Below are 24,469 nucleotides of genomic sequence, written 5' to 3' on the forward strand. Positions count from 1 at the left end.
ATCTTGTCAGGGGAGGCCCTGAGGTGGAGCCCCAGTGTCATGAGGCCCTCAGAGCACGTTTGGAGATAGAGCCCACAGCGGAGAGTAAATGCCTCCCAGTGCCAGGGAAGGCATGGCGGGTGCGTGGGGACAGCTGCCTGGCCTGTCCACGGTGCTGCAGAGTGGGCCGTTCACAGGACATTTCAAGGGGACGATGATGATGTGAAGGGCTCAGAGGAACAGTCACCTGCCTGCCTGGCGAGCAGGAGCTGCAGAGTTCAGTCCAGCTCTTCCCACATGCCCAAGAGGTCCCGGGGTGCAGGAAGAGGGAGTCCTTGGTCATTGCAACCGCGGAGTGCGGAGACAGGGATTCAGCTCAAACCAACTGAGGGCCTGGGGCCAGAGTACAGCGGGAGGGCATCCGCTTTGCCGGCGCCTGCCCCAGGTTCAATCCCTGGCACCACTTACGGTCCCCAGAGCCCACCAGGCGTGATCCTTGAGTAGGGAGCCAGGGGTAAGCCCTGAGCACTGCCGGGTTACCCCAAAAACTAAGGGAAAAAAAGACAGCTATCAGGGAGGCTGAGGCAGTGAGAGCTGTGTCGTCATGGTCCATAACGTGGACGTTGGACATGCTCTGGTGTCGGGGTGGGGGGGGGAGTCACTCCTGAGCAGCGATCTGATTGGCCCTGACTGCCCAGCCGCCCGCACATCGGGGAAAGAGCCGGTGCCGGACTCTTGAGGAGGCCCCTTCCCGCACGAGGCAACCAGAATGGTGTCGTGCTGGGGGCGCAAGACCCGGTTTCCGAGACTGGGGCTGTGCAGGTGGGCCACCTGCTTGTGCTGCGGGGCGCCGTGAAGGTGGGAGCAGCGCCCGTGGCCCCAGGCGGTCAGAGGGCAGGGATGGGCATGGCAGGGGGGCAGCAAGTGGCTAAATTCAGGGGCACCTGCACCAGGCTAGGGACGGTCCCCAGGGCAGCTGCTCCTGGCCACAGATGGAGGCGTGCATCCCGGAAACCTGCACCCGGAGTTGCTGCACCCCGGGCTGGAAGCTAGTGCCTGTGGGGGCGGGGCCTCAGGGCGCTGGTGCCTCTGGGGGGCGGGGCTGGTGCCTCTGGGGGCGGGGCCTCGGGAGATGGTGCCACTGGTGGGCAGGATATCCACCTCTGGGCCTCAAACAGCCCAGAACATTCCAGTCAGCCCTGGCCACCTGCTGGACTTCCTGATGAAAAGGCTGTGCTTCCGTGACATCGTGACATGGGCCCAGCAGTGACAGGTGTGACGGTCGATGCTGGTGGTGCAAGGGATCCAACTTGGGCCTCACACAGGGAGGGTGGCTGCTCCGTTCTTGTGACCCATCTCCCGGTTCCCTGATGAAAAGATGAGGGAGAGCAAACAGGTCTTGGAGACCCGCTCAAAGACCCAGGGCACAGGTTTTAATTGCTGGAGAACCAAGTTTGACCTCAGCATCACATGATCGCCCGAGCACTTCCAGGAGCAACCCCTGAGCACAGAGCCAGCCGAGAGCAACACCTGATTACGGAGCCAGGAGAAGTCCTGAGTAGCACAGGGCATGGCCCCTACTGGGTCCCTCCCCTAAAGAAGCCATCTGCAGGGGGCCGGACAGGGCCTCACAGCGGTCTTCACTTGGTTCATTAATTTGTTTGGGGCTGTGTCTGGCAGTGCTCGGGCCGCTGTTGCCTCTGTGCTCAGAGGTCGCTCAGAAGTCACTCCCAGCAGTGCTCGGGAATCAGGCAGGGGCAGAGACCGACCCTGGCCCCCTGAGCAGAGGGACCTCCCCAAGGATGTTTCAGGGCCATGCTTGCCTGCTCTAGCTGGAGACCAGGGAGTGTCACTGCTTGGCTTACGGGAAGCACGCCTGAGCACTGCTTGGTGTGAGCACTGGGCGATCCAATGGGGCCTGGGTGGGCCGACTGTAGGTGGCCCCTATCAGGCCCCTCACAGGGAAGCCTCCTGAGGGGCATGTTTAACAAGCCCGGGGTATGAGAGCAACAAAGGCTTTCCTGCTTCCTGTCCCTGTGGGGGCCACAGCTGGCGGTGCAAAGGGCTCATTCCTGGTACGGCTCAGGTGGGGGTCCCTCTGAGTTCCAGGACTCAGATGTGGGTTGGCCGCGGGCAAGGCAAGCACCCTGCCTGCTGCACCTGCTCTGGTCCTGTACCTCCTGCATCTGTCTAGCGCGACAGCGGCACAACGGAGACGCAGTCAGAACAGCGGCAGACGCACCGGCTCTGAGTCTCCCTGGTCTGCACGCATATCCAGGGCTCCTGTGTCCAGGACAGCAAGGGTGACGAGGTGATGCCAGATGAGTGAAGTGGACAAGGTTCATGATGGGACTTTCTCCGGATGTCGCTGTCCTGCCATGGGGGCCCGTGGTGAGGAAGATGAGCGACATTCCCCTCTGGGCTCATCCAGGGTGAGCACCCCCAGGCCTTCCCTGGTCGGCTATGGCTGGGACCAGACACCAGGGGGCGCTGCCGGATATCTTTGCAGGGGCAGGACCCAGCCTGCAGGTCTGTGCTGGGATGCAGGCAGGGCCCTGAAGGGGGTGCTAGGTGCCAGGCAGCCAGGATCCAGGCATTGGGTGCGGGAGGTGGGGTTCCAAAGGTGCAGGCCTGCAAGCAGCAGGAGAAACAGACCTCCAGGTGAAGGGCTCACTTGGGGACCAAGTGACGGTGTGCTGCCCCAGCCCAGCCTCCTGGCACCCCCTCATCCCCACTTCTTTCCAGGGCCCTTCCGTGGATGGGAAAAGTCCCAGCCCCTACATCTGTTCTCATTCTCTTTGGGGGGGCCAGCCCCTGCCCAGCTCCCACCCACCTGCACCCCCTGGGGCAGGGCACCTCCATTACCCCCAACAGGCCTCACACTGGCCTCCTGCTGGCTCCCCCAGGCAGAGAGAACCCAGGAGGGGCCAGGGACAGAGCCAGGCTGCCCAGTCTGCAGGTTGAGAGGGTGCCCCCCCTTCCAAAAGCGGTGGGGCGTGGGGAGGACAATCTACCCCGCACCTCTGATTGCACGCAGACCCTATGCCTGCTGTGCCCTTCACCCCCTACGATGCCATAGGGCTAATTCCCGGGGGTGCTCCTCTCCTGTGGGAACCCCCCTGCTCCAGCAGCCCCTAAGGCCATACCAGGACCGGGTCACCGCAGGAAGTACACAGAAAATTCAAGTAATTTATTTAAAAATGGTTGGTTTCATCCTGAAATATATATTTGTGTCTGTACATTTGCTCGGACGGTCACACTGCAGCATGATTCTCCGCCCTCCCAGCTCACTCTGAGGGCGCCGACCCTGCAGCGGGCGGGACCCTCGGGCTCTCCGTGATGGGGGCCCAGCGGAGAAAGGGGGGCCTGGGAGCGGGCACTGGGCAGCGGGACAGTGCATGGCGTGGGGGCAGCAGCTCCCTGCGCCCCCCGCCGTCCCCGCCTTTGCTCCAGTGTCCAATGGTAGGCAGGCGAGAGGTCAGATGCATCCAGGGGGTGCCAGCGGGGGCTCCGAGGTAGGCCTGGTGGCAGGATGGGGACAGGGACGGGGGCGCTGCTCTCCTGAGGCCCCCAGAGGCGGTGGAAGAGGCTCAAAGTGCAAAAACAGAATCAGCTGTTGGTGAGCCTAGGGCTGAGGGCAGGTAGCCCGACCCGACACTCACGGGGGTCTCAGCCAGTCCCCAAAGCTGCCTGCTCCCCGAGACCCAGGGGCACTGCTCCCCAGCTTTGGTGCAAGGCACACGGCCAATCTCACGCGTGCCTAAAACAGGAGCTGCCAGGCTCCAGAAGAAAATCTGTCGAAAGGTCAAGAAAACTAGTCTCTGCAGACAGCACCCCAAAAAGTGTGGGCGCTAGTCACGCGCGGCGGGCAACGGCCCGGGAAGGGCCCTGAGGCTCATGCGGGGGGGCGGGCTTACAAGAGGGCAGACTCGGGCTCTGCCCCACGGCCGCCCTGCAGACCTGGCTCACAACGGAAAAACATGCAGAAGGAGACCCGCCAATAAGAGGCCTGAAGTGAAAAGATCTTTCTCAAAAAAAAAAAAATTCAAATTGATTAATTGCAGAAAAAGTAATTAGTGTGGTTCTTCTGCCTACTGCTGGAGGGGGGGGCGCCGGGAGACAGGCGGGGAGGCCTGCGCGCGCCCCCTGCCCCGCCTCTCCCTGTGCAGCTCCTGCTTTGCGCCCCTCGCCTGCGAACCCCTGGCGCTCACACCATGGACTCCGTCTCCACCAGCCCTGCCCGGGCTGCGCCCTCCTTGCCGGCCAGCCGCAGCACCATGGGCTTCTCGCCACTGCTGTCGCCCCCCGCTAGGCCAGAGAGGCCCTTCTGCTCGTCCTTGGTCTCTTCCGACGTGTCGGGGTAAATCACAAGGAACGTGGCTGTGAGGAAGCCCAGGAAGGAGCCCACGGAGGCCACCAAGGGGATGACACGCACGGTCCCCACGGCGTCCACCACGCCTCCAAGGGCCGAGGCTACGAGGATCTGCGAGATGTAGACTTGGCAGGAGAGGATGGCGCAGTCAATGCCGAAGCCACGCTTGGAGTTCCCAGGGCTGTGGTGCACGTACTGCAGGGGAAGACGACGGGCGGCAACATGAGGGGCGGCAAAGGTGGCGGCAGCGTCTGAGCCCTTGCGGCCAAGCCCTCTGTGATGCACCGCGCCCTGCCCACCACGCGGAGCCCCGCCCCCCAACCCCGCCCCTGCTGAATTCCCCCCTCCCAATGGCCCCGCCCACATTGAGCCACACCTCTTAGGTCTCCTCCAGCTGAACCCCCACCCACCAATCGGAGCCACGCCTCCCGGGCCCCGCCCCTGCTCAGCCCCCACCCACCACGTAGAGCCCGCCCCCAGGATAGACACGTGCTGGGTCACGAATCTGGAAGCGCTCCGTGTCCCACCACCACTGCTCAGAAGGGCCCTAGGCACAGGACACAGGCCAGTAACTTCCTAACCTCCCAACCCGCCAATAAACCAGACGGGTTTCGGGGTCTTGGTGACAAAGGAGAGTCCGGAGCTAAGTGGGGAGCCCCAGGGCAGAGTCCAGGGTCAGGCGTCCCTGCAGCCTGCTGGCCCGGTGCCCTCCCACATGCGCAGGGCCAACAGCCACCATGGCCCAGGGGCGGGCGGGAGGATCCGCAGAGCACACACCTGGGCACTGTCTGCTCGTCCCTGGGGGCTCCTGCCCACCAGGACAACAGGTTCCAGCCTCGGGAGGGGCAGTGAGCCTCTGGGCAGCGCCAGGGGCAGCAGCAAGAGCTGGTGGCCAGTCCTGACCTGCAGGTGCTCCCCGCCTGCCCGGAGCCCATCCCACCCGCCCATACGCACCTCCTTGATGTCGTGGTACTGTCCCAGCAGGGCGTAGGGGCAGTAGGAGATGCTCATGGACACAATGCCCATGGTGCTGATCATGACCATGGCCACGTAGACGTTGGCGAACATGGCCATGACGGCTGTGCCGATGGAGAAGCCCAGGGTGCCCAGCACGTAGATGACGCGGATGCTCAGCTCGTAGTTGTCCAGGTACTTCTGCAGCAGCGCTGGGGGGATGAGGCCAGTGGGCATACCCAGGGCCTTGGCCACCTGCTCGCCACCTCCACATACCGGCCCTGCATGTGCCGTGGCTTGCTAGCACCCCCCACCATGGCTTCCGGGGCCAGCAGTGCACTGCACCCTTCCTGGCCCGGGGCCAGTCCAGCCTGCGGAAGCTGGGCCTTCCCCGGAGCCCTCGTAGCCATTCCTAGTGTGGACAGCTGAGCACTGGCCCTCCCTGGCCAGTGGCCGAGCCGGAGATCTTCTCCTATCATGGCATCTGCCCACACCACCTGACCGCCCTCCTGGCTAGACCGCTGTGTGGGTGCCCACCTCTACCCCATCCACGGGGTCAGTCAGGTCAGTCAGGTCCATGCTAGCCCCGAGGCTCGACTGGGAGATGTCGGGGTCCCTCGTGTCTGTCCCCACAAGTTCGCCCACTGGGTCAGGCCCACTTACCCGAGCAGATGGCTCCGGTGGCCGCATAGATGACCAGGCCCCAGCAGCCCATCTTGACCCCGTCATTGTAGGCTTGCCAAGCAGTGGAGTTGGAGGGTGCCTGTTGCAGAAGCAAACGAGTTCAGGAGGATGGGGTGGGGGGCACTGGCCCCGGAAGGGCGGGCTCCATGGCACCGCCTGCGAGCTGCGAGGGGTGGCTCACCTTGGGGTCCCCCTCGAAGATGACCTGGCCCATGAAGTCGGTGTAGAACACGGCCTCGGCGATGACGGAGAACCAGGTGAGCAGGTGGCAGAGGCACAGGCGCGTCAGCTCGCGTGGCATCTTCAGCATGGACAGCCACAGCAGCCGCACCGTCGTCTCGCCCTCGCCCTCCTCGCTCTCCGTGTCGCCACTGGATGTGGTGGCGCCACTCTGGTGCCGGCGGCGGCAGCGCTGGCGCTGGCGCTTCTGCAGGTCGTAGAGGTCGCTCATGCTGCGAGACGGCTTGATGAGCACCACGGCGTTGGCCCGCCGGAAGCGGTAGCGGTGTGAGCCGAGCTTGCCGTAGTAGGAGAAGGTGCTGGACGCCTGGCGGCGGAAGGCGTGCCGGCGCCGCCGCATGGAGCCTGGTGCAGCCGTGGGCTTGGCGTCGATGCGCGCATAGTCCCCTAGGCCGTCCCAGGCCGGGGTGCCGCCCCCATTGGGCACCTTGGCGTCATCCGGGTGGCCCTCCAGCAGCGTCTCGTCCTCTGTGGCGCTGTCCCCGGGAGGGGGTCGCCGGCGGGGCGGCCGGGCCAGGGCCAGCTCCCGGCTGGTGCTACGGGGTGTGCCGGGGCGGGAGGCGTCATGGAAGATGGACGGCTCGATGCCGTGCAGGAAGAGCGGCTCGGGCTCCAGGGCCAGCGCCGCGTCCGGCACGTGTAGCACCGAGTCGCTCTTGCTGCGCACCAGGTCGGTGTCCGAGAAGTCCAGGCCCAGCTCGTGCTCTGACTGCACCTCATCAGGGAAGGGCGCGGGCAGGCGCGGGGTAGCCGGGCCTTCGGGCTCGGCTCGGCGCTCCTGCGGGGGGCTGTACTGCTCCTCTTCGATGCTGAACAGGTGCAGGGTCACCGACACAGAGAACACGATGGCCGCGAAGAAGAACAACACCTGGTTCTGCGTCCGGAACCAGGCGCCAAGGAAGGTCTGCGTCCAGTCCAGGCCGCCCAGCACGTAGCCAATGGCCCCCCCGAGGCCTGCGGGTGGGAGGGAGGGCTCAGAGCGGGGGCGGGGGTGGGGAGCAGGACCCCCCTGACTCGGTGGGCCGGGGCGCGGGCTCACCGGCCGAGAAGGCGTGGATGTTCAGCGCCATGTCCTGCTCCTCACTGTCCACCACGTCCAGCAGGTATGCGCGGATGGGCCCCTCAGTGGCATCGGCGTTGAAGTCCATGACCACCACCCCCAGCACAGTGAGGACGATGCCGATGGGCTGCTGGTTGGGGGCATCACCGAGGGCCAGGCCTGGTGAGCACAGTGAGGGTCAGGGGAGACGCCCGTGCATCCCAGGGGTTCTCCTCCACTCCACCCAAAGGACTGGGGATCCCGCCTGCAGTCTCTGCCCGCAGGGACTCAACACGCGTCCAGGGCCAACACAGAGCAAGAGGACAAGCACCCAGGCCAGAGGAGGCCACGCTGGGCAGGTACCTGCAGCCCGTGCTCCCTCAGGCCAGGCCTCCACAGCCCCAGGTCTGGGGGCTGCCACCCACCGGGACAAAGCTGGACCAAATGACGTCACCTCTGGGTCAGTGGGAATGGCCTGCAGGGAGCAGGGACAGGAGCCCTCCCCAGGAGGCCCTCACGGGCAGGCTTTGTTCCCAGCCTGCTGACGGGCACCGTCGGGGCAAACACAGGTGTCCCACGAGAACTCTGCTATTCCCAACACCCCAAACACAGAACAAACATGAGAAGTGGCAGCAGCGGGTGCTGGGCGTGGGGGTGTTTCAATACGGAGCCTGAGAAGACGGGCAGAGCGAGGGGACGCCCGGCAGGACGCGGGGAACAGGCAGGAAGGCACAGCCACAACAGGAAGCGTTTCCCTGTGAATAGGGTCCTGCGCAGTTCCCACAGGGGCTGGCGGCGCACCAAGCAAGACCCCGAGCCGGGGCCGCGCCAGGCAGCAACTCAGCAGGCCCCCCTCACCGAGCGGAAAGCTACCCCCACCGGGACGTCTCGGGGTCACTCACCGATGGCAGAACCGTTCAGGAAAAGCGCGACGCCAAACAGCACGCCCACACACAGAGCGAGGATGAAGGGCCGCCGGCGGCCCCAGCGCAGCGTGCAGCGGTCACTGGCGGAACCGATGAGCGGCGTGAAGATGAGGCCGAGAATGGGGCTCAGGAACCACGTCAGGCTGTAGTACTGCTCCGGGAGGCCTGCGGGGACACAGTGTCAGCCAGCAGCACGCACAGGCACACACACACACACACACACACACACACACACACACACACACACACACACTCACAGACACACAGACACATGCACAGGCACACACACACTCAGACTCGTAGTCACACACACGCACAGGCGCACGCACATACACACAGATACATGCATGGGCACACACGCACACACAGACACACACATGGGCTCACTCAGACACACGCACGGGCACATGGACACAAAGGCACACATTTACACACACAAACACATGGAAACACACACATATAAACATAAGTGCAGACAGGCACACTCCCAGATATACACGTACATAGACACAAATGCAGAAAGGAACAGTCACACATGTGCAGATGAGCACACAGACATGCACCCTCACAGCTGCTATCAGACGCCCCCTGAGGTCAGCTGACACCGGGGCCAGTGCTGGGGGCAGTGGAGTGTGGGTGCCTGGCCTACCTGCTGGCACTGAGCAGGGCCCAGGTCTCGGGACAGCTCAGTACCACCCTGGGCACACCAGGCACTGAGCCAGGTAGGCCACAAATAGCCCCCCCACCCCCAAGGACACCATGGCCCATGGCAGTCATGCTGGAGCCAGTGGAAACCCAGGGCCAGGGAGGCTGGGACAGCTGTGGCCACGCTGAGGCGGGGCTACCTCATCTGCAGCGGCACAAGCGCGGCAGCCCCTGTGCCACACGGGGTGGGCAACAGTCGGGACGGCTCCAGGGGCGGCTGCCACCCGTGCACCAAGCCCTGCGTTCTGCGCCAATGCCAACTGCACTTTCTGGATCCCAGGTGCCGGGCCCCAGGCATGGGCAGTGCGGGCAGCTCCCCCCTCCCAGGCGGGCCGGCCCTGCCCTCAGCAGAGGAAGCAGGAGCTCGCAAGCGGGTTCCGGGAGTGGAGCGAACACATCAGTTCCTCATCCGTCACCCCAGCCTGCCTGCAGGCCACAGCCGGGCCTACACAGCAGGGCACCCGGGAGAGCCCCCAAGGGACGCCCAGACAGAGCCAGGAAGGGCCACGTGTGGTTTCAGGGAGCACCACCAGGTGCACAAGCATGCAGTGCTCACATGCATGCACACACATGCATTCACAGGTGCAAACACGCACATAGTGAGGACGCACACACACTTGCGCTCAAACAGGCACGCACGTGCAGCACACACACTCGCGCACACACACTTGCACACAGAAGTGCTCTGCTGCCTTCCTAGGGTCCACCTTCCCCTTGGAATCCTAGAGAACTCCGGGGGCCCGGCGCACCTGGTGCATTTCCAGGGAGCACGGCTCCCTGTGGGGTGACCGGGCAGCCGCACGCTGGGCCCAGACCCTGGAACACACCGCTCCCGAGCTCAGGCCAAGATCGGCTGCAGACCTCCAGGCTGCCAGCCCTGGGTCCCCTTTCAGCACCCTGCACCCGCCCCAGGAGGGCAGAGGTGCCTCCCGCCTGGCATGCTGGGTGCCCTCACATGTGCACACACACAGGACACACGTGGCACAGCCTCCCCTCCCCCAGCCAGCCCTGCACTGAACACGTGCGTGGGACCCCGTTCCTATCCCCGTGCCTCCTACCCACGCAGTCAGGGCAACTCTGGGTGTGGGCACGGTCACTGGTGAGGACATGGAAGGGTAGTGCCTGACCAGGCAGATGCTGCCTCGTGCCCACACCCTGGGAAGGGGTGACATCAGAGCCCAGGGCGGCCCCCAAGGCGGAGAGGACACTTGGGATCTGGGGCTCCTGCCGGACAGACGCCACCAAGGCTGCTGCTATCCTCTGGCAGGGGCCAAGGTCACAGAGGAGTGGACAGCTGAGAAGTGACTGCCAGGGCAAATGACTTCCACACGGCCATGCTTGGTACCATGTGTCCGGCCTCGTCAGCTGACCAACTGCAGCCCAGGAAGCTCAGGGGAGGGGGTGTTGGACTCTGCAGCCTGCAGCCCCCACCTGTCCAAGCAGGGGGGCAGGAAGCTCCCGTGGCCCCCGGGAGGCTCATTGGGGCCCCTAGAGGCTCAGGATGGAGCTGCTGTCCAGTCACCAGGGGCGAGTTTGGGCATCTGTGTCCAAGGTCCCCAGAGAAGTGACACAGAGTGTAACCCCCGGTCACCACAACAGCCAGGAACGGGGAACAAGGGGAACCCGCCACCCCTGGTCCCGTGGAACCCAGAAACCAGCTGCCTCCAGGGACAGAAGGCGTGGGGGGGGTGCCGGGCCCGGCCCCGTGACGGCACCAGAGCTGCTTCGCTCAGCACAGAGCACGGGGCGGGGGCCTCTGCCCAGCACAGCACCCTCGGGGCTGGAGCCTGGGACTGGGGGCCGCCCCTCCTGCCGTGCCACCAGCCCAGCCCCAGGCCACCATTCCGCCAGCCCAGACACTCCCCTGGGCCACCACGAGAGCCAGGTCAGGTCCGGAGCCTGCCCCAGTGGTGCCCCCTACGTGGCCCCCAGCCTGGTCCTTTGCGCGCTCTCGGGGAGTCCTTCCCTCCCCCTCACCCCCCGGCCCAGAGCGGGAATGGCCATCCCCCGCGGGACAAGGACAGCCGAGACCTCGGCAGGGGCACTGCTCCAGAGCAGCCAGCCCCCCAGAGAGGGGCAGGGGCCACTGGTCACGACGGCGCCCAGAGCCGGGGCCCCAGCACTGGGGAGGTCTTGGCACCAGGCGAAGCTGCTTCCCCTCGCGCCCTCCGAGGCAGGGCGGCCAGGCTGGCGGTGCTGGCTCGCGGGCCGCGCGTTTCCCAGCCGTAAATACGGTTTGTTTTCTTCCAGCGACAGCCGGACAACAATGGTGGGAGCCTCAGCCACAGGAAACGTGCTGGTGTCACGCCGGCGGGGGCGGGGGGAGGTCATGGGCCACGCGGCCCTGCCGTCACGCCGTGGCTCCCGTCCAGCCCCGCGTCTCTGGGCCCGGACAAAGGGCCCTGGCTGGGAATTGGGCTCACACGCTCGTGCTCAGACAAAGCGTCCGCAGCCAGACGGCTCAGCCCGAGGCTCCTCCCGTGAGAACCGGGCTGCGAGGACCCTCACATCCAGCGCAGGAAACAGTCCCTCAGGGACGCCAGGCTCCAGCCTAAGGACGGGCACGAAGCCGCAGGGAACATTCCAGAACCTGCCCCCTAGGGAGACTCATGTCAGAGAGAGGAGGACAGGGCAGTGTGGGGCCTGGGGTAGGAGGCAGCACTGCGGATGGGGGTCAAGGCCATGGCCTCCTCACGCATCACAGGACTGTCTCTGGCCACTGCAGGTGTCCACCTTGCTGCTGTGAAGGACAGGCGGGAGGGTCGCAACCTGCGCACAGAGCCACGAGAGCCGAAGGCCTCCAGACCACGCAGCCCCTGGGGACCACAGTGCGGCATGCGGAGTGCCCATCGGGAAGGGTGTCTCCTGGTCGGCCCCGGCCCACCTGCTATCACCCACCGCCTGGCCCTGGCGCTCCCAACAAGCTGCTGCCACAGTCTCCTTGCCAGAACAGCACGCGCACAACCAAAAATGAAACGTCCCCACGATGCTGCCCCTGCCCCGTGCCCAGCGGCCCCTCAAGGCCATCGGCTCCACCCATCTCTGGCCAAAGGGCGGCCAGGGGTGATCCATCCCCAGAGGCAGGGCTCCCCAGGGCTCCCAGCACCTCAGGGAGCAATGCTGAGACACAGGCGGTGCAGGTGCCAGACACGTGGCCCAACCTGAGGGGCGACAGTGGGCAGAGCAGCCGAGCCCCGCAATCCCGAGCCCCAGCCAAGAGGCAGAGCCTGACCCCACTCAGGGTGCCCACTCTCAGGTGGCCTCTGCCACAGGAGATGACGGGCAGGGACACGCCCCAGCTCCTGGCTTGGTGGCAGTGACGGGGTTCAGGGCCCCACCTCCTCCTGCCAGAGCCGAGATCCTCACAGCCCACCTAAGGGGAAGCCAGGCAGGCCCTGAGATCCCACGGAAGGTCAGGTCTGCTTCTGCAAGGCCACAGGAGGGGGGGAGGGAGGGAGAGAGAAGGGGTGAGAGGAGGAAGGCGGAGGAAGGGGAGGAGAGAAGAAAGAGGAAGGGAGGGGAAAGGGGAAGAGGGGAGAAAAGAGGAAGGGGAGTAGAGAAGGGGAAGAGAGAAGAGATGGGCCGGGAGGGAATGAGAGAGGGGAGGAGGGAGAGAGCAAGGCAGGACCAGGAGGAGGAGGGGCTGGCTCCAGCAGGGACAGGAGGGCCCAGCCCCAGGTCAGTACCCAGAGGTCCTGGCCGGACACATGGGCCAGAGAACGTGGAGGTGGGTGCTGGGCGCTGAGGGGCCTGTGGTGCAACGTGGGCCGTGCCCGTGATGCCCACTCTCTCAGACTTCCTGGCTGGAGCCATGGGGCCAGTGGTCTGCAGGAGGCAGCGGGGAGCCAGCCGGGCCTCGGGGCACTCCCCTGGGCCTCCCTCAGCCCAGACTGCATGGCCCCCAACCCCAACTATGCTGGCATGGGGACTGTCTCTGAATTCCAATGTCAGTGCACCCAAGGGTGCAGGTAGCCCAGTCTTGGAGCAGAGGCATACTGGAGGGGGCTGGTGGCAGTGGGGGTCCGGGGCTGAAGGTGAGGGGGCCTTCAGACACTAACCAACACCTGGAACCCCAATGTGGGACAGGCCCTCGGTGCCTGGGGACAGGTGCAGGGCACAGCCACTGAAGCAGAGAGGCACGGGAACCCTAGGTACAGGGCATGGGAGCCCCAGGTACAGAGGGGCATGGAGCGTGGGGGACCCCAGGTATGGGGGTGCAGGGGCATAGGGACCTCAGGTATGGAGGGTATGTGTGGGCACGAGAACACAGTGACCCTGAACTATAGGGAGTGCCATGTGAGGAGCATTCTAGAAACCCAGCGTGGTGGGCCTCAGGTGCATGCCTGCCCCCTGATGGGGGTGTCCACCCATACCCAAGGCTGAAGAAGCTGCTAGCATCTCAGGCCCCAGACCAGGTCATGTCCAAGGCAGGTGCTGGCCCAGCCCCAGGTGGGACCATGCCCACCGACGACCCCATCCCGAGAGACCACTCCCGGATAGCCCCGCCCACAGATGGCCCCACCCCGTGGCCACGCCCACCAATGCACGCTCCGGACGCACACACGCACGCACGCACGCACGCACGCACGCACGCGGGCTCCGGACACGGGCGGCTTCGGACCTGCAGCGCTGCGCGGGCGGGAAGGTCCTCAAGGCGGCCCGAGTTCCCGAGAAGCCCCGTCTCGGACCCACGCGCGCGTCCCAGCCCCGCACTCACCGATCTGCAGCAGGATGGGCGTGACCAGGGCCGTCTCCATGGCGTAGCAGAACTCCCGGCCAAACATCACGGCGCCGTGCATCACCCAGAGCCGCACGGGGATACGGTCGATGGAGCCCTCGCTGGCCGCGTCCTCGCGGGCCTCGGCGCCCGCAGCCTTGTGCACGGGCAGGCCCACGGGCAGCTCATGCACGTGCATGGACTCGGAGTCGGCATTCTGCGGGGCCATTCTCATCACCGGCCGCCCCGGCACACGACGCTCCTCGGCCTCGGCGCTCCCGCCTCTCGCACGCACGGGCCCGGCACGAGGCCCACACCTCTAGCACGGCAGAACGAGGCGGTTCTGGTTGGGCTGTGAGCATGTGGTGCTGGTTACTGAGCGTCAGAGTTAAAAATCCATGAGTGCCATTCAGTTAATACCAGTTTCATCATTACTACTGAGCAGGTGCGGAAGCAGCGGCTCTGGCTACACAGAGGCGGGAAGGTGACACCAAGAGGGGGTCCACGGTTGCTCCCCATCGAGTGACTGGTGGGTCTGTGTGAGGAAAACAAGCAGCAGAGTCAGGGGTGGCCACCAGCCCCCACCCAACCCGGGCTAAAGAAAGGGGATGGGGAGGAGAGAGGTACCGAGGGGTACTTGGTCCCCGCAGTCGTCCTGGGTCACGGGCGGGGGGCAGGTAGGGGGGCAGGCAGGAAAGGTGAAGGCTGGACACGAGGCTGCATTCACGTGCCCCCAGACAGCTCTGGCAGGGACAGAGGCACAGCCCCTCTCTGGAAAAACCACCCCAGGCCAGACTTCAGAGGCCCCTTCTTGGGGCTCAGAGACACCCCCCCCCCCGGCCCCCTGAGTCCTGTGGCCTTCCTGGACTGGCTGTGGTGGCCAGGTCACAAGTCCCCACCTGGATGCACACAGGAAGCCAGAGGGCACTGTGGAGCTCAGAGCACCCCGCGCCCCGAGGGCGGGCCCCGCAGTCAGCGCTGTGACTCGTCCTGCCCAGGAGCCCGCGGGGAGCCGGCAACCAAGTCCCACTCCCCAAGAGCGGACCCGGAGATGCTCCACAGAAAGGCCCCAAGACCTGGAGGAGCCCCCAAGGCTGTGGAGGGCCCTGCTGCAGCTCCACCTCCCTGGGTGACCCTGAGACCTCGAAGCCCAGCCGTAGGTGACAGCAGCGGCCCGTCAGCCTTGGGAGCTGGCTCCTCTGTAATGGATGGCAAGGGTGGACAGCAAGGGTCCTGGGGCCTTACATCAGCCTTCCCCCACCCCACAGCCACTTCCGGGGGAGACATGCCCTCAGCTGTGGGCACATCCACCCCCCTCGGTCACCGCTGGAGCGCCTGTGGACGCGTACACATGTGCGTGCATGTGCATTTATGTGAATGTATGCATGTGTGCCACTGCGTGTGCATGAGTGCAGGCATTTGGAGAGCCTGGGAGGGGACAGCTGGCAGGGACGGTTTCTGCCAGAACCTGAGGGGTCTGGCCTCGTCCTAGCTGCCACAGCACTGGCTCTTTCCGGTCGTCTGATGGTGCGACTGACACACACCGTGGGGTGGGGGTGGGGGTGCTGCCAGCCTTCCAAAGGTCACGGTGTCGAAAGGGAAGCGTCTTCTCCGGGAGGGCGAGGGTCTGGGATGCTGTGCAGTCAGCCCAGAAAGGGGCAGTACCCGGCGGGACTCGGGTGCCCCCCACTCCCGGGAAGTGTCTGTTGTTCCCTTCTGAAAAGGCAAAAACTGTTCTGGACAAATCCAGGCGCCGCGCCCAGGTCAGGGGGTCCCTAGGGAGTGAGTGCGAGCCCAGGGCTGACGGAGTGGGGACCGCTGTGCTCACACCCCCATTCGTCTTCACTCCGAGTGAACATCCGTAACCTGGCAGAAGCAGAGATGGCAGGTGAATGGGGCAGACGTCTGAGAAGGCGGGCTGCAGGCCAGGAGGACTGGGGGGCAGTGCGGGGGGCACTGCCCAGAAGCTGCAAGGACACCACGGCCTCCCAGTGTCCACTCAGCCAGGGCATTTGAAGCCAGAGGCTGGCCCGAGGGGGCACCCATCTCAGCGCGGCACTGCCCACTGAGGCTGGCCTTGGGGAGGGAGTGAGGAGGAGGGCATGCGGCGGCGGGTTCAGGCGGCCAGGCCCTCCCCAGCTCCCATCAGGGGCTGCCCGGGGCGGGGGGAGGCCTGGCTCCGTCAGGACACGAGAGGCTGCCGGCGGGTTACCTGTTATCCGAGTCGTGCAGGCATGGACACAGCCACGTCCCTCCTCCAGCCAGGCAGGGCCGCACGAGCTACTCGGCGGGCGGCCCTCTCATCTACGGACGGAAAGCAGCCAGTCAGCACCGCCGGCAACGGGCAGAGCTGCTCCGGCACGGCCCAGGGGCCCCCTTGGGCCTCCCGGTGATGGCTCTGGGGCCAGGTCCGCGAGACAAGGGTCAGATGGGAATGCCCGCCAGAGCCAGGAACGGTGAGCACAGGAGCCAGAGCCTGCGGCGGCTGCGTGTGGGATGCAAGGGGTGGGGGTCCCTTTGCCCTGGGGGTCTGCTCACAGGGAGGGGTAGGCTGGCAGGGACCCCCGGGCCCGGCACCCTGCACTCAGCCGGCCGGTGGCTCCCTGTCCCGGGAAGGCTCTGTGCGGGCCCCGGGGCTCCGCTCACTCCTCTGCGCACTTACTCGCAGGCCCTCATCCTCTCCCCTGCTGATGCTGCGCTCACAGTACATGCCCAGCCGGTGCAGGGGACAGGGCCCCGTCCAAACTGACCACCTCGGCCTTTAGCTGAGTGAGGAGAGACTCCAGATAAACTACCCGCATGCTGACCCTGTCCACCCTCTCGCTGCCCCCCAAAACCTCCTGCAGGAGGCCGCTGCATGGGGTCACTAAGAGGGCACTGAGAGGAGCAGGCGCTTGCAGGGGTGAAGCCACGGCTCCCCACCCCGCATCATTAGGCAAGCACCCCAACTCCTGCATGTCCTCAGTCGGGGTCCCACCGCATAAACATGCTCCAGAACATGACGCAGGGCCTAGCAGGAGCCCTGGCCCAGGGGTAAGGCCCAAGAACCCCCAATCTTCACACTCGGGGCCCAGCGGGCGGCCCTGGCCTGGGGTGAGGCCCGGGAAGCTCCGCTCACAGCACAGACCGTGTCCCCAGGCTCCGAGGATGCGAGGATGCATCCCACGGATCCCTCCTAGCGGGAAGGACCCTCCCTCCCCCCACAGCAGAATGTGCTGAGGGCCAGAGGGGTCTGAGCCTCTCTGGAGCCTGTCCCCCGCCTAGGCCGGGCTTCCAGAGTGACAGCACTCTGGTCAGGATTTGAGATTTACCGAGATAAGTGAAACCACAATTGTCCCAATCAACGACTTCCTCTATTGTCCTGTTTCTAATTTAAGGGTGGCCCAGGCCAGAACACGTGACTTCCGGCCATTCGCCATGTGGGAAAGCTGCTGGAAGCGGACATCCCAAAGGGCACTGCAGAGCGTCCACCTCAGCTCGGCTGCACACCGCAGCCGACCCCTTTCCCCCCTGCGAGATGGAAAGGGGTCCCACAGGCCCCCGCAGATGCTGCCTAGGGACATGCCAGGGGCAATGGTGCTCACAGCCTCCCCATCTCAAGACACATGCCAGCACTGCGGCCTCTGGCCTCTCTCTGCAGGGAGGAGCCACCGCCAAGGCCATGCCGCAGGGGACCCGGAGCAGAACAAGGTGTCAAACCCTGTCAGCAAGTTCAGGGGTGCAGACAAGGAGGAAGAGCTCTGGCAAATGCTGACCTTGCAGAGGGCAGGGGGAAGCCCATTTCCGGTGTTACCAACAGACAAGCGGGGCAGGCTGTGGCCAGACACGAGACTCCAGATGCAGAGCAGGAGTCACCGCTCTGCACATAAGCACTGTGGCAGGGGCAGCCGAGGGGCACTGGGAGTGGTCTCTCTAGGTGTCAGATCCCAGGACACAGGACCGAGACACAGCCTGGGCCGTGGGGCTGCCACAGGCACCGCGTGGTGCTCCTCACACACGGACTCATCACTGCGGGGTGTTCCCCACAGACGGGCACATTAGCCACCGTGGGGTGTTCCTCACAGACAGACACAGCACAGCAAGGTGTTCCTCACACATGCACCACACTTGTCACTGCTGGGTGTTCCTTACACCAGACACACCGCGGCGGATTGCGGTTGCTCCTCACACACCGGCACCTTCTCCACAGCCTCCCACGGAGTCAGTAACCACCTTCCCCGCCAAGAGGGACAGGAGAGGACCTGCTGCTCTCCACAGCCTGCTGGAGCAAATACTCCATTTCTCTCCTGGCCTGGCTACATCCCCCCTGCTGCTCCCCAAGAGGGCTGCACTCCCAAGGTCAAAGGTCCTCTAGGCTCCCAGCTGAAAGCACCTCGGATATCTTGCAGGCTCATTCAACAGTCGCTGACTTCTCAGGCCTCAGTGCTGCCCTTTGGTATAGGGTCACAGTCCACGGTCTGCACTCAGCACCAAAACACAGCCAGAACCAGTCAGAATACAGCCAGGACAGAGTGAGAAAACAACCAGAACACAGTCAGAACACAACTGAAAACAGCACCACATAGCAGGAAGCCAGGCACAAACTGCAGAGCACCGCCAGAACACAGCTGCAAAAAGCCTGGGCCAGAGAGTGAGGGGGTAGTCAGAACACAGTCCTAAACAGTCGCAAAACAGTCAGGGCACAGCCCCAGACCACCACGACATGGATGGAATACAGTCAAAATGCAGTCCAAAACAGTGGGAGAACAGAGCCCCAACAGCCCGGACAGCCAGGACAAAGGAAAATGCTAGCAAGGAGCACGGCTGGTACGCAGCCTGAGTATAGTCAGAGACAGCCAGAAGCACAGCCAGCATACACCTGGAAAAAAGTCAGAACGAGGGGCTGGAGTGATAGCACAGCGGGGAGGACGTTTGCCTTGCACGCGGCCGACTCGGGTTTGATTCCCAGCATCCCATATGGTCCCCTGAGCACCGCCAGGGTTGATTCCTGAGTGCATGAGCCAGGAGTGACCCCTGTGCATCGCTGGGTGTGACCCAAAAAGCAAAAAAAAAAAAGTCAGAACGAACCAGAACACAACCGAACCACAGCAGAACAACTGAGAGCCCGGCAGACAGAGCTGGCACACAGCAGGAGACACAGCTGGATCCCAGTGAGAGCCACACCGGAACAGCCCAAACACAGTCAGAACAAACTGGAATACAGCCAAAACTACAGCCAGGATACAGCCCTAAATGGCTAGAATTCAGCCAAACATACCCCAGACGTCAAGGGAACAGAGAGAGCCCGATCACAGCCAGAACACAGTTGGGGGTAAAAAAAACCCAACCAAACCCATCAGGAAACGGCTCAAACCTAACAGAAAACACTGAAAACAGAGATGAGCCTCTCGGGTATGCGGTGGAAACACCTACCGCACACCGGTGGGCAGAGAGCCCAGGACTCCAGGCACCTAGCAGAGAGGACAGCGTGCGCTGGACTGCAGCGGGGACCACCGCCCATCCCCCTGCCCAGGACACAGGCTCCTCCAGAGCCCAAGGGGACACGGGAGGTGCAAAGGCTCAGGGCCCCGCAAGGCCCTCTGCAAGAACCCGGCCAGCAAAGCCTTGCCCTAAAGCCAGACAGTGCGAAACTGCAGGGGCACCTCCAAGCCACCACACTCCTCCCAGCCTGCTGATGGCCACAACAGCCGTGCACACCTCCACATGCACCACAGTCACACGCCTCCACACACAGCACTCACACTTCCACACACACCAGTCACACACCTCCACACACAGCAGTCATACACACACAACAGTCACACATTTACACATACTCCACTCACCTCCCCACCCACCAGTCACACACCTCCACACCCACCAGTCACACACCTCCATACCCACCAGTCACACATCTCCACACCCACCAGTCACACACCTCCCCACACACCAGTCACACACCTCCACACACACCAGTCATACACACACAAGTCACACATTTACACACACTCCACTTACCTCCCCACTCACCAGTCACACACCTCCCCACACACCAGTCACACACCTCCACACCCACCAGTCACACACCTCCATACCCACCAGTCACACACCTCCACACCCACCAGTCACACACCTCCACACCCACCAGTCACACACCTCCACACCCACCAGTCACACACCTCCATACCCACCAGTCACACATCTCCACACCCACCAGTCACACACCTCCCCACACACCAGTCACACACCTCCACACACACCAGTCATACACACAAGTCACACATTTACACACACTCCACTCACCTCCCCACTCACCAGTCACACACCTCCCCACACACCAGTCACACACCTCCATACCCACCAGTCACACACCTCCACACCCACCAGTCACACACCTCCACACCCACCAGTCACACACTTCCATACCCACCAGTCACACATCTCCACACCCACCAGTCACACACCTCCCCACACACCAGTCACACACCTCCCCACATACCAGTCACACACTTCCACATACACCAGTCACACACTTCCCCACACACATCACACACCTCCCCATACACCAGTCACAGACCTCCACACACACACCAGTCACACACCTCTACACATACCAGTCACACATTTCCACACACACCACACACTTTCACACATACCAACCAGTCACACACCTCCAACACACCAGTCACATACTTCCACATAGCAGTCACACACATCTCTACACACACCACCCTCATGGGCACAGCTCCACACTCGACACCCACACAGGCACACCTCCCATGCTCAGTGCCTGTAAGGATGCCCACACACCTCCACATGTCCAGGCAGTGGCTCAACAACTGACAGTGACCAGGAAGCACTGACCAGGGGACCCTCCAACTGGGACAACTATTCAGACATACTGAAAATGTTTGGGAAGATGAGCACGTTCAGGAGGACAATGTGGTGACCGCCCAGCAGCGAGCCCTTCACGCTGCGGACACGCATGCGCAAAGTGGTCACGACAGGGCTGAGGGTGGCAGGTCTGTTCACCAGGAAAGTCGGGAAATCTCTGCTCAGGAACAGAGAGGGAGCACCCTGCGAGGCGAGTGGGCAGAGGCGAGGCAGCCCGGGCTCCCCGCACCCCTGGCAATCTGGCCATCTCCTGGGCAGTGTGAGGAGAGCAGAGAGGGGGCACCCCAGCACAGCACCAGGTGGCGGGCGCAAGGGGCCTCAGGGCAGCCAGCAGACAGGCAAACAGACAGACACAGGCAGAGGCAGACAGAAGAACAGCACATGCTGAGACAGAGACTGAGAGACAGGGGAGAGAGAGGGAGAGGCCGAGTCCAGGGGGCTGGTGCCACCAGCCCTTCGGGCCCCCCAGCAAGCATGAGGTGCCACCCAGCCTTGCAGCCTGACCTGCTGCCCTGGGCAGTTCCTGCGCTCCAACCACACCGTCTCTGGGCCTGCAGGTGCTGTTTCACACCCCCGCCCCGCTGGCTGGCGGACCCCAGGCTGGGTGAAGACAGGCCATGGCCCCCCACCCCGTGTGACGGGGGAGGGAGCGCGCCTGAGAAGGGCACCTTAGGGAAGGCACCCCCCGCCCTCCCACTGCATCCTCTGCCTTGCTCGGGTGGGCTTCCCCGCACACAAGTAAGACCCGGGGGGGGGGGGCAGCCTGCCTGGAAGGAGGCAGCACAGCCAGCGGCCAGCGGTTCCGCTTCCTGGAAAGCCACCAGGAATGAGCCACAGAGCGAGCAAGAACACCTGGAGGGCTGCTGGGGCAGGCACCGCCCCTCCGGAAACCCCGGGCTCTGGGCGGGAGGCGGAGACAAAGCGCTCTTCACGGGAGCTGGCCCGCCTGCACGAGAGCGCGGGGTCAGGCACAACGTGGTCAGTGGGGACAGTGCCTCAGTTTATCACCCCAACAACAGTTCTCTGTCAGAGGCCGAGGGAGCCCTCCGCAAACACGCACGCTGGCATTCTTAGGCTACTCGCAGGATAAATATTAGCTCGGGGCCTGCCCACACCCCGGGAAGCTGCCACAGCAGCAACTTCAGAACAAAAATGAGGCAGCTGGGGGAGGGGGACAGCTGGCCATCCGTCCCCACTCTGGGGGCCTGTATCCTGCAGGGAACACCACCGGCCTCCCGCCTCCCACCGCCAAAGTCCCGGCCTCAGGAAACGGTGATGTGTGTCGCCTCGAGGGCAAGGACACACCTGGCCATGTGCAGGGACTCCTGGCTCTGTGCTCAGGAATCGCTCCTGACCGGGCTTGGGGCCCCTATGGGTGCTGCTCCCCACTGCTCTGGCCCCAGGTGAGGTGAGGTTTGAAGTCACTGCCTTGAGGGCAGTGGACAGGGCAGGGAAGAAGCATCCACAGGCTGAGCAGGGACCCACCACCGCCCATTGCCTGCCACCCCTTCCAGGCCTGGCTCGGGAGCAGCAGGCGGCCCAAAGGCCCCAGCACCCAACACAGATGGGGAGTCAGGCAGACTCCCTGGACACGGCCCCTCAGACAAAATGGGCAGAAGGGAGAGCCACGTCCGGCCAGCTCAGTGGCACCCAGGCGGGGAGGCGGGGAGGCGGGGGCCCGAGTCCCGAGCCCAGCGCCCCAGGTCCCCGCCCTTCACTGCTGGGCAGAGCACGTGGGGAGCAGGGAGGGGCCAAGCCGGGCAGGGCGGACAGGAACAGGGCACGGCAGGATACAGGGTGGCTCGCGAGGATGGTGGCTGGCCAGGACACAGCAACAACGTCCGGTCCTGGGGCTGCGATTGGCAGGTCCCACCCACACACGCTCCTCGGGGATACCCACGTCCACCTACCCACGTCCATGGACAGTGTCACAAGGCCCAAAGCATCATGCCTGGATGAATGAGGGGCCCGAGACGAGCAGTTGATGTGGTGTCTCCATCTGTAACGGGCTCTGGGGGGCTGCAGGGGCCCCACCTGACATGGGCGCTGGGCACCACACAGGGTGCATGCGAGCTGGACCAGGCTCTCGGGGCATCCCTGGAAATAGGTCTGAGGCTCCAGGCCAAAGGAGGACCAGGAAGGGGCCCTAAGGTCCTCCTCAGAGCCGGGCACCCTGTCCTGAGGGTGGCTCAGGGCTGGACATTCTCCTGCCCTGAGGTGACACAGCGGCCACCATGGCCAGGGGTCATCACTGCTGAGGTAGCCGGGAGCAAACACAGGGCCAAGCACGAGCCGACCCTTCAGCCACGCCCCAGCTGCCCCTGGTTGACCCGGAGGAGGCTCCTCGCCACATGCCCAGCCACGGGCACCCCCACCCATTCAGACTTCGAACCCCACTCCAGGGTGCCCCTCCCACCCCAGCAGTGCCCTCTGCCCTCGAGGCTTGTCCCTGCAGCCTGCTGAGACCAGAGGGGCCCTTCAGGTCACTGCCCTGGGTTAGATAGGCAATGCCTGGGACAGAAGGTCAGTGCCAGGGCACAGCAGGCAGTGGACAGCCTGAAGGCTGGGATGGACGGTGAGGTCCAGGGATGGGTGGTCAGTGCTGGGGATGCATGGTCAGTGTGGGACAGCAGGGGTGCACAGGGCACTGGAAGCCAGGGTTGAGTGGTCAGCACCAGAGATGGGTAGTCAGTGCTGTGCCAAGAGGTGCCCTGGCACAGTGGCACCGTCTCCCTGGCTCTAACCTTCCTGGAACTCAGTGCCGTGGCCTCCCTCCAGGCAGCTATGGGGGGTTCGAGGAGGTAGGAACATCTCAGCGAGCCAAGGGCATACTGGGGATATGTGAGGGGTGTGCCCGGCAGGTGCGGGCTGGGGTCCCACAGGGGGCGGGTGGGGGTGGCTGACGCGAACCCAGATGCTGGGGTGGGAAGTTGGCGAGCACACGAGGGCGCCTGGTGTGCACAAGCACGGCCTGCGAGGCTCTGGAAGCAGACCCACCCTCTCATTCTTCTCCCTTATTTGCCATGGCTCAGCTGAGCCGAGGGAGCCACACAGGCCAGCTGGGCCCGCCCTCTGGGCTGCAGCTCCAGGCCCGCCACCGGCCTCCTGGCCATGGCTCTCAGGGCAGGGCTGCGCACACAATCCTGTCTAGGCCCACGTGGCCCACACTCCCGTCCTTCCCGATGGCCAGCAGGGAACCCGGGGAGGAGTTACCCGCAGAGAGCCACACAGCACCAGCACCCACGGCACACGCAATATACACAGTACACTCTGCACAGCACACACAGTATACACAGTGCACACAGCATACAGCACACATAGCATACACAGTAAGCAGTATACCCAGTACATGCAGCACAGCACACACAGTACATACAGTATACTATATACAGTACACAGCACACAGTATACACAGAGCACAGCATACATCATACGCAGTATACACAGCATACACGGTACACACAGCACACAGAGCTCCCATACAGCACAGTACAGGCTGCCACACTCGGACCTCCAGCATCTGCAAAGGCTCTTCCGCCCTCTGCCCTGTACAAGAGGGGCTGGCACTGGGCTCAGATGGGCAGGGGGTGGGGAGAGGAACACCCCCCAAGTTCTGACCCCCACAGACAGCTCCAGGACCCCATGGGGGGAGCAGACAGCCGGGGCCCAGCCTCTGCTCAGCGCAGCAGTGGAACTGGCAGGAAGTCCGAGAGGGACGCCGTGCCCACACTTCGGGCCCAGGAAGCCTGCACCCACAGCTCAACCCAGGGCTCACGACAGGAGTCCCTGCTTGGTGCCTCAGTGGGCTGCACCGGAAGACCGGGCACCCCCAGCCGTGGGAGTGCAGGGGTAACACCCCAGCGGTCTCCTCGCCTCCCACCAGGCCTGGCACCCTGTGACCCCTCCATGGCACATGGACACGTCCAGAGGATCTGGAGCAGTCTTGTGTACCCATCCGACACCCAACATGGAGCAGACCT

General features: G+C 64.1%; 1 protein-coding gene across 2 annotated transcripts in view; it reads right to left on the reverse strand.

The window, feature by feature from the left end:
* Nucleotides 1–3,148: 3,148 nt before the first annotated feature.
* SLC45A4 (solute carrier family 45 member 4) overlaps nt 3,149–24,469 on the reverse strand; it is a 30,171-nt gene continuing 8,850 nt past the window's right edge. The window contains exons 2-9 of one of the 2 annotated variants that reach the window (XM_055128139.1): nt 15,829–15,920; nt 13,617–14,151; nt 8,171–8,359; nt 7,269–7,448; nt 6,171–7,183; nt 5,969–6,068; nt 5,306–5,517; nt 3,149–4,546 (exon numbers count right to left, since the gene is read on the reverse strand). In XM_055128139.1, coding sequence (XP_054984114.1) covers nt 4,187–4,546; nt 5,306–5,517; nt 5,969–6,068; nt 6,171–7,183; nt 7,269–7,448; nt 8,171–8,359; nt 13,617–13,851 — 2,289 coding nt within the window. In that variant the 5' untranslated portion in view covers nt 13,852–14,151; nt 15,829–15,920 and the 3' untranslated portion in view covers nt 3,149–4,186. The remainder of the gene's footprint in view (nt 4,547–5,305; nt 5,518–5,968; nt 6,069–6,170; nt 7,184–7,268; nt 7,449–8,170; nt 8,360–13,616; nt 14,152–15,828; nt 15,921–24,469) is intronic. The other variant, XM_055128140.1, reaches the window with a different exon arrangement.

Source organism: Sorex araneus, chromosome 2 (genome assembly GCF_027595985.1).
Source record: "Sorex araneus isolate mSorAra2 chromosome 2, mSorAra2.pri, whole genome shotgun sequence".
Taxonomy (NCBI): domain Eukaryota; kingdom Metazoa; phylum Chordata; class Mammalia; order Eulipotyphla; family Soricidae; genus Sorex; species Sorex araneus.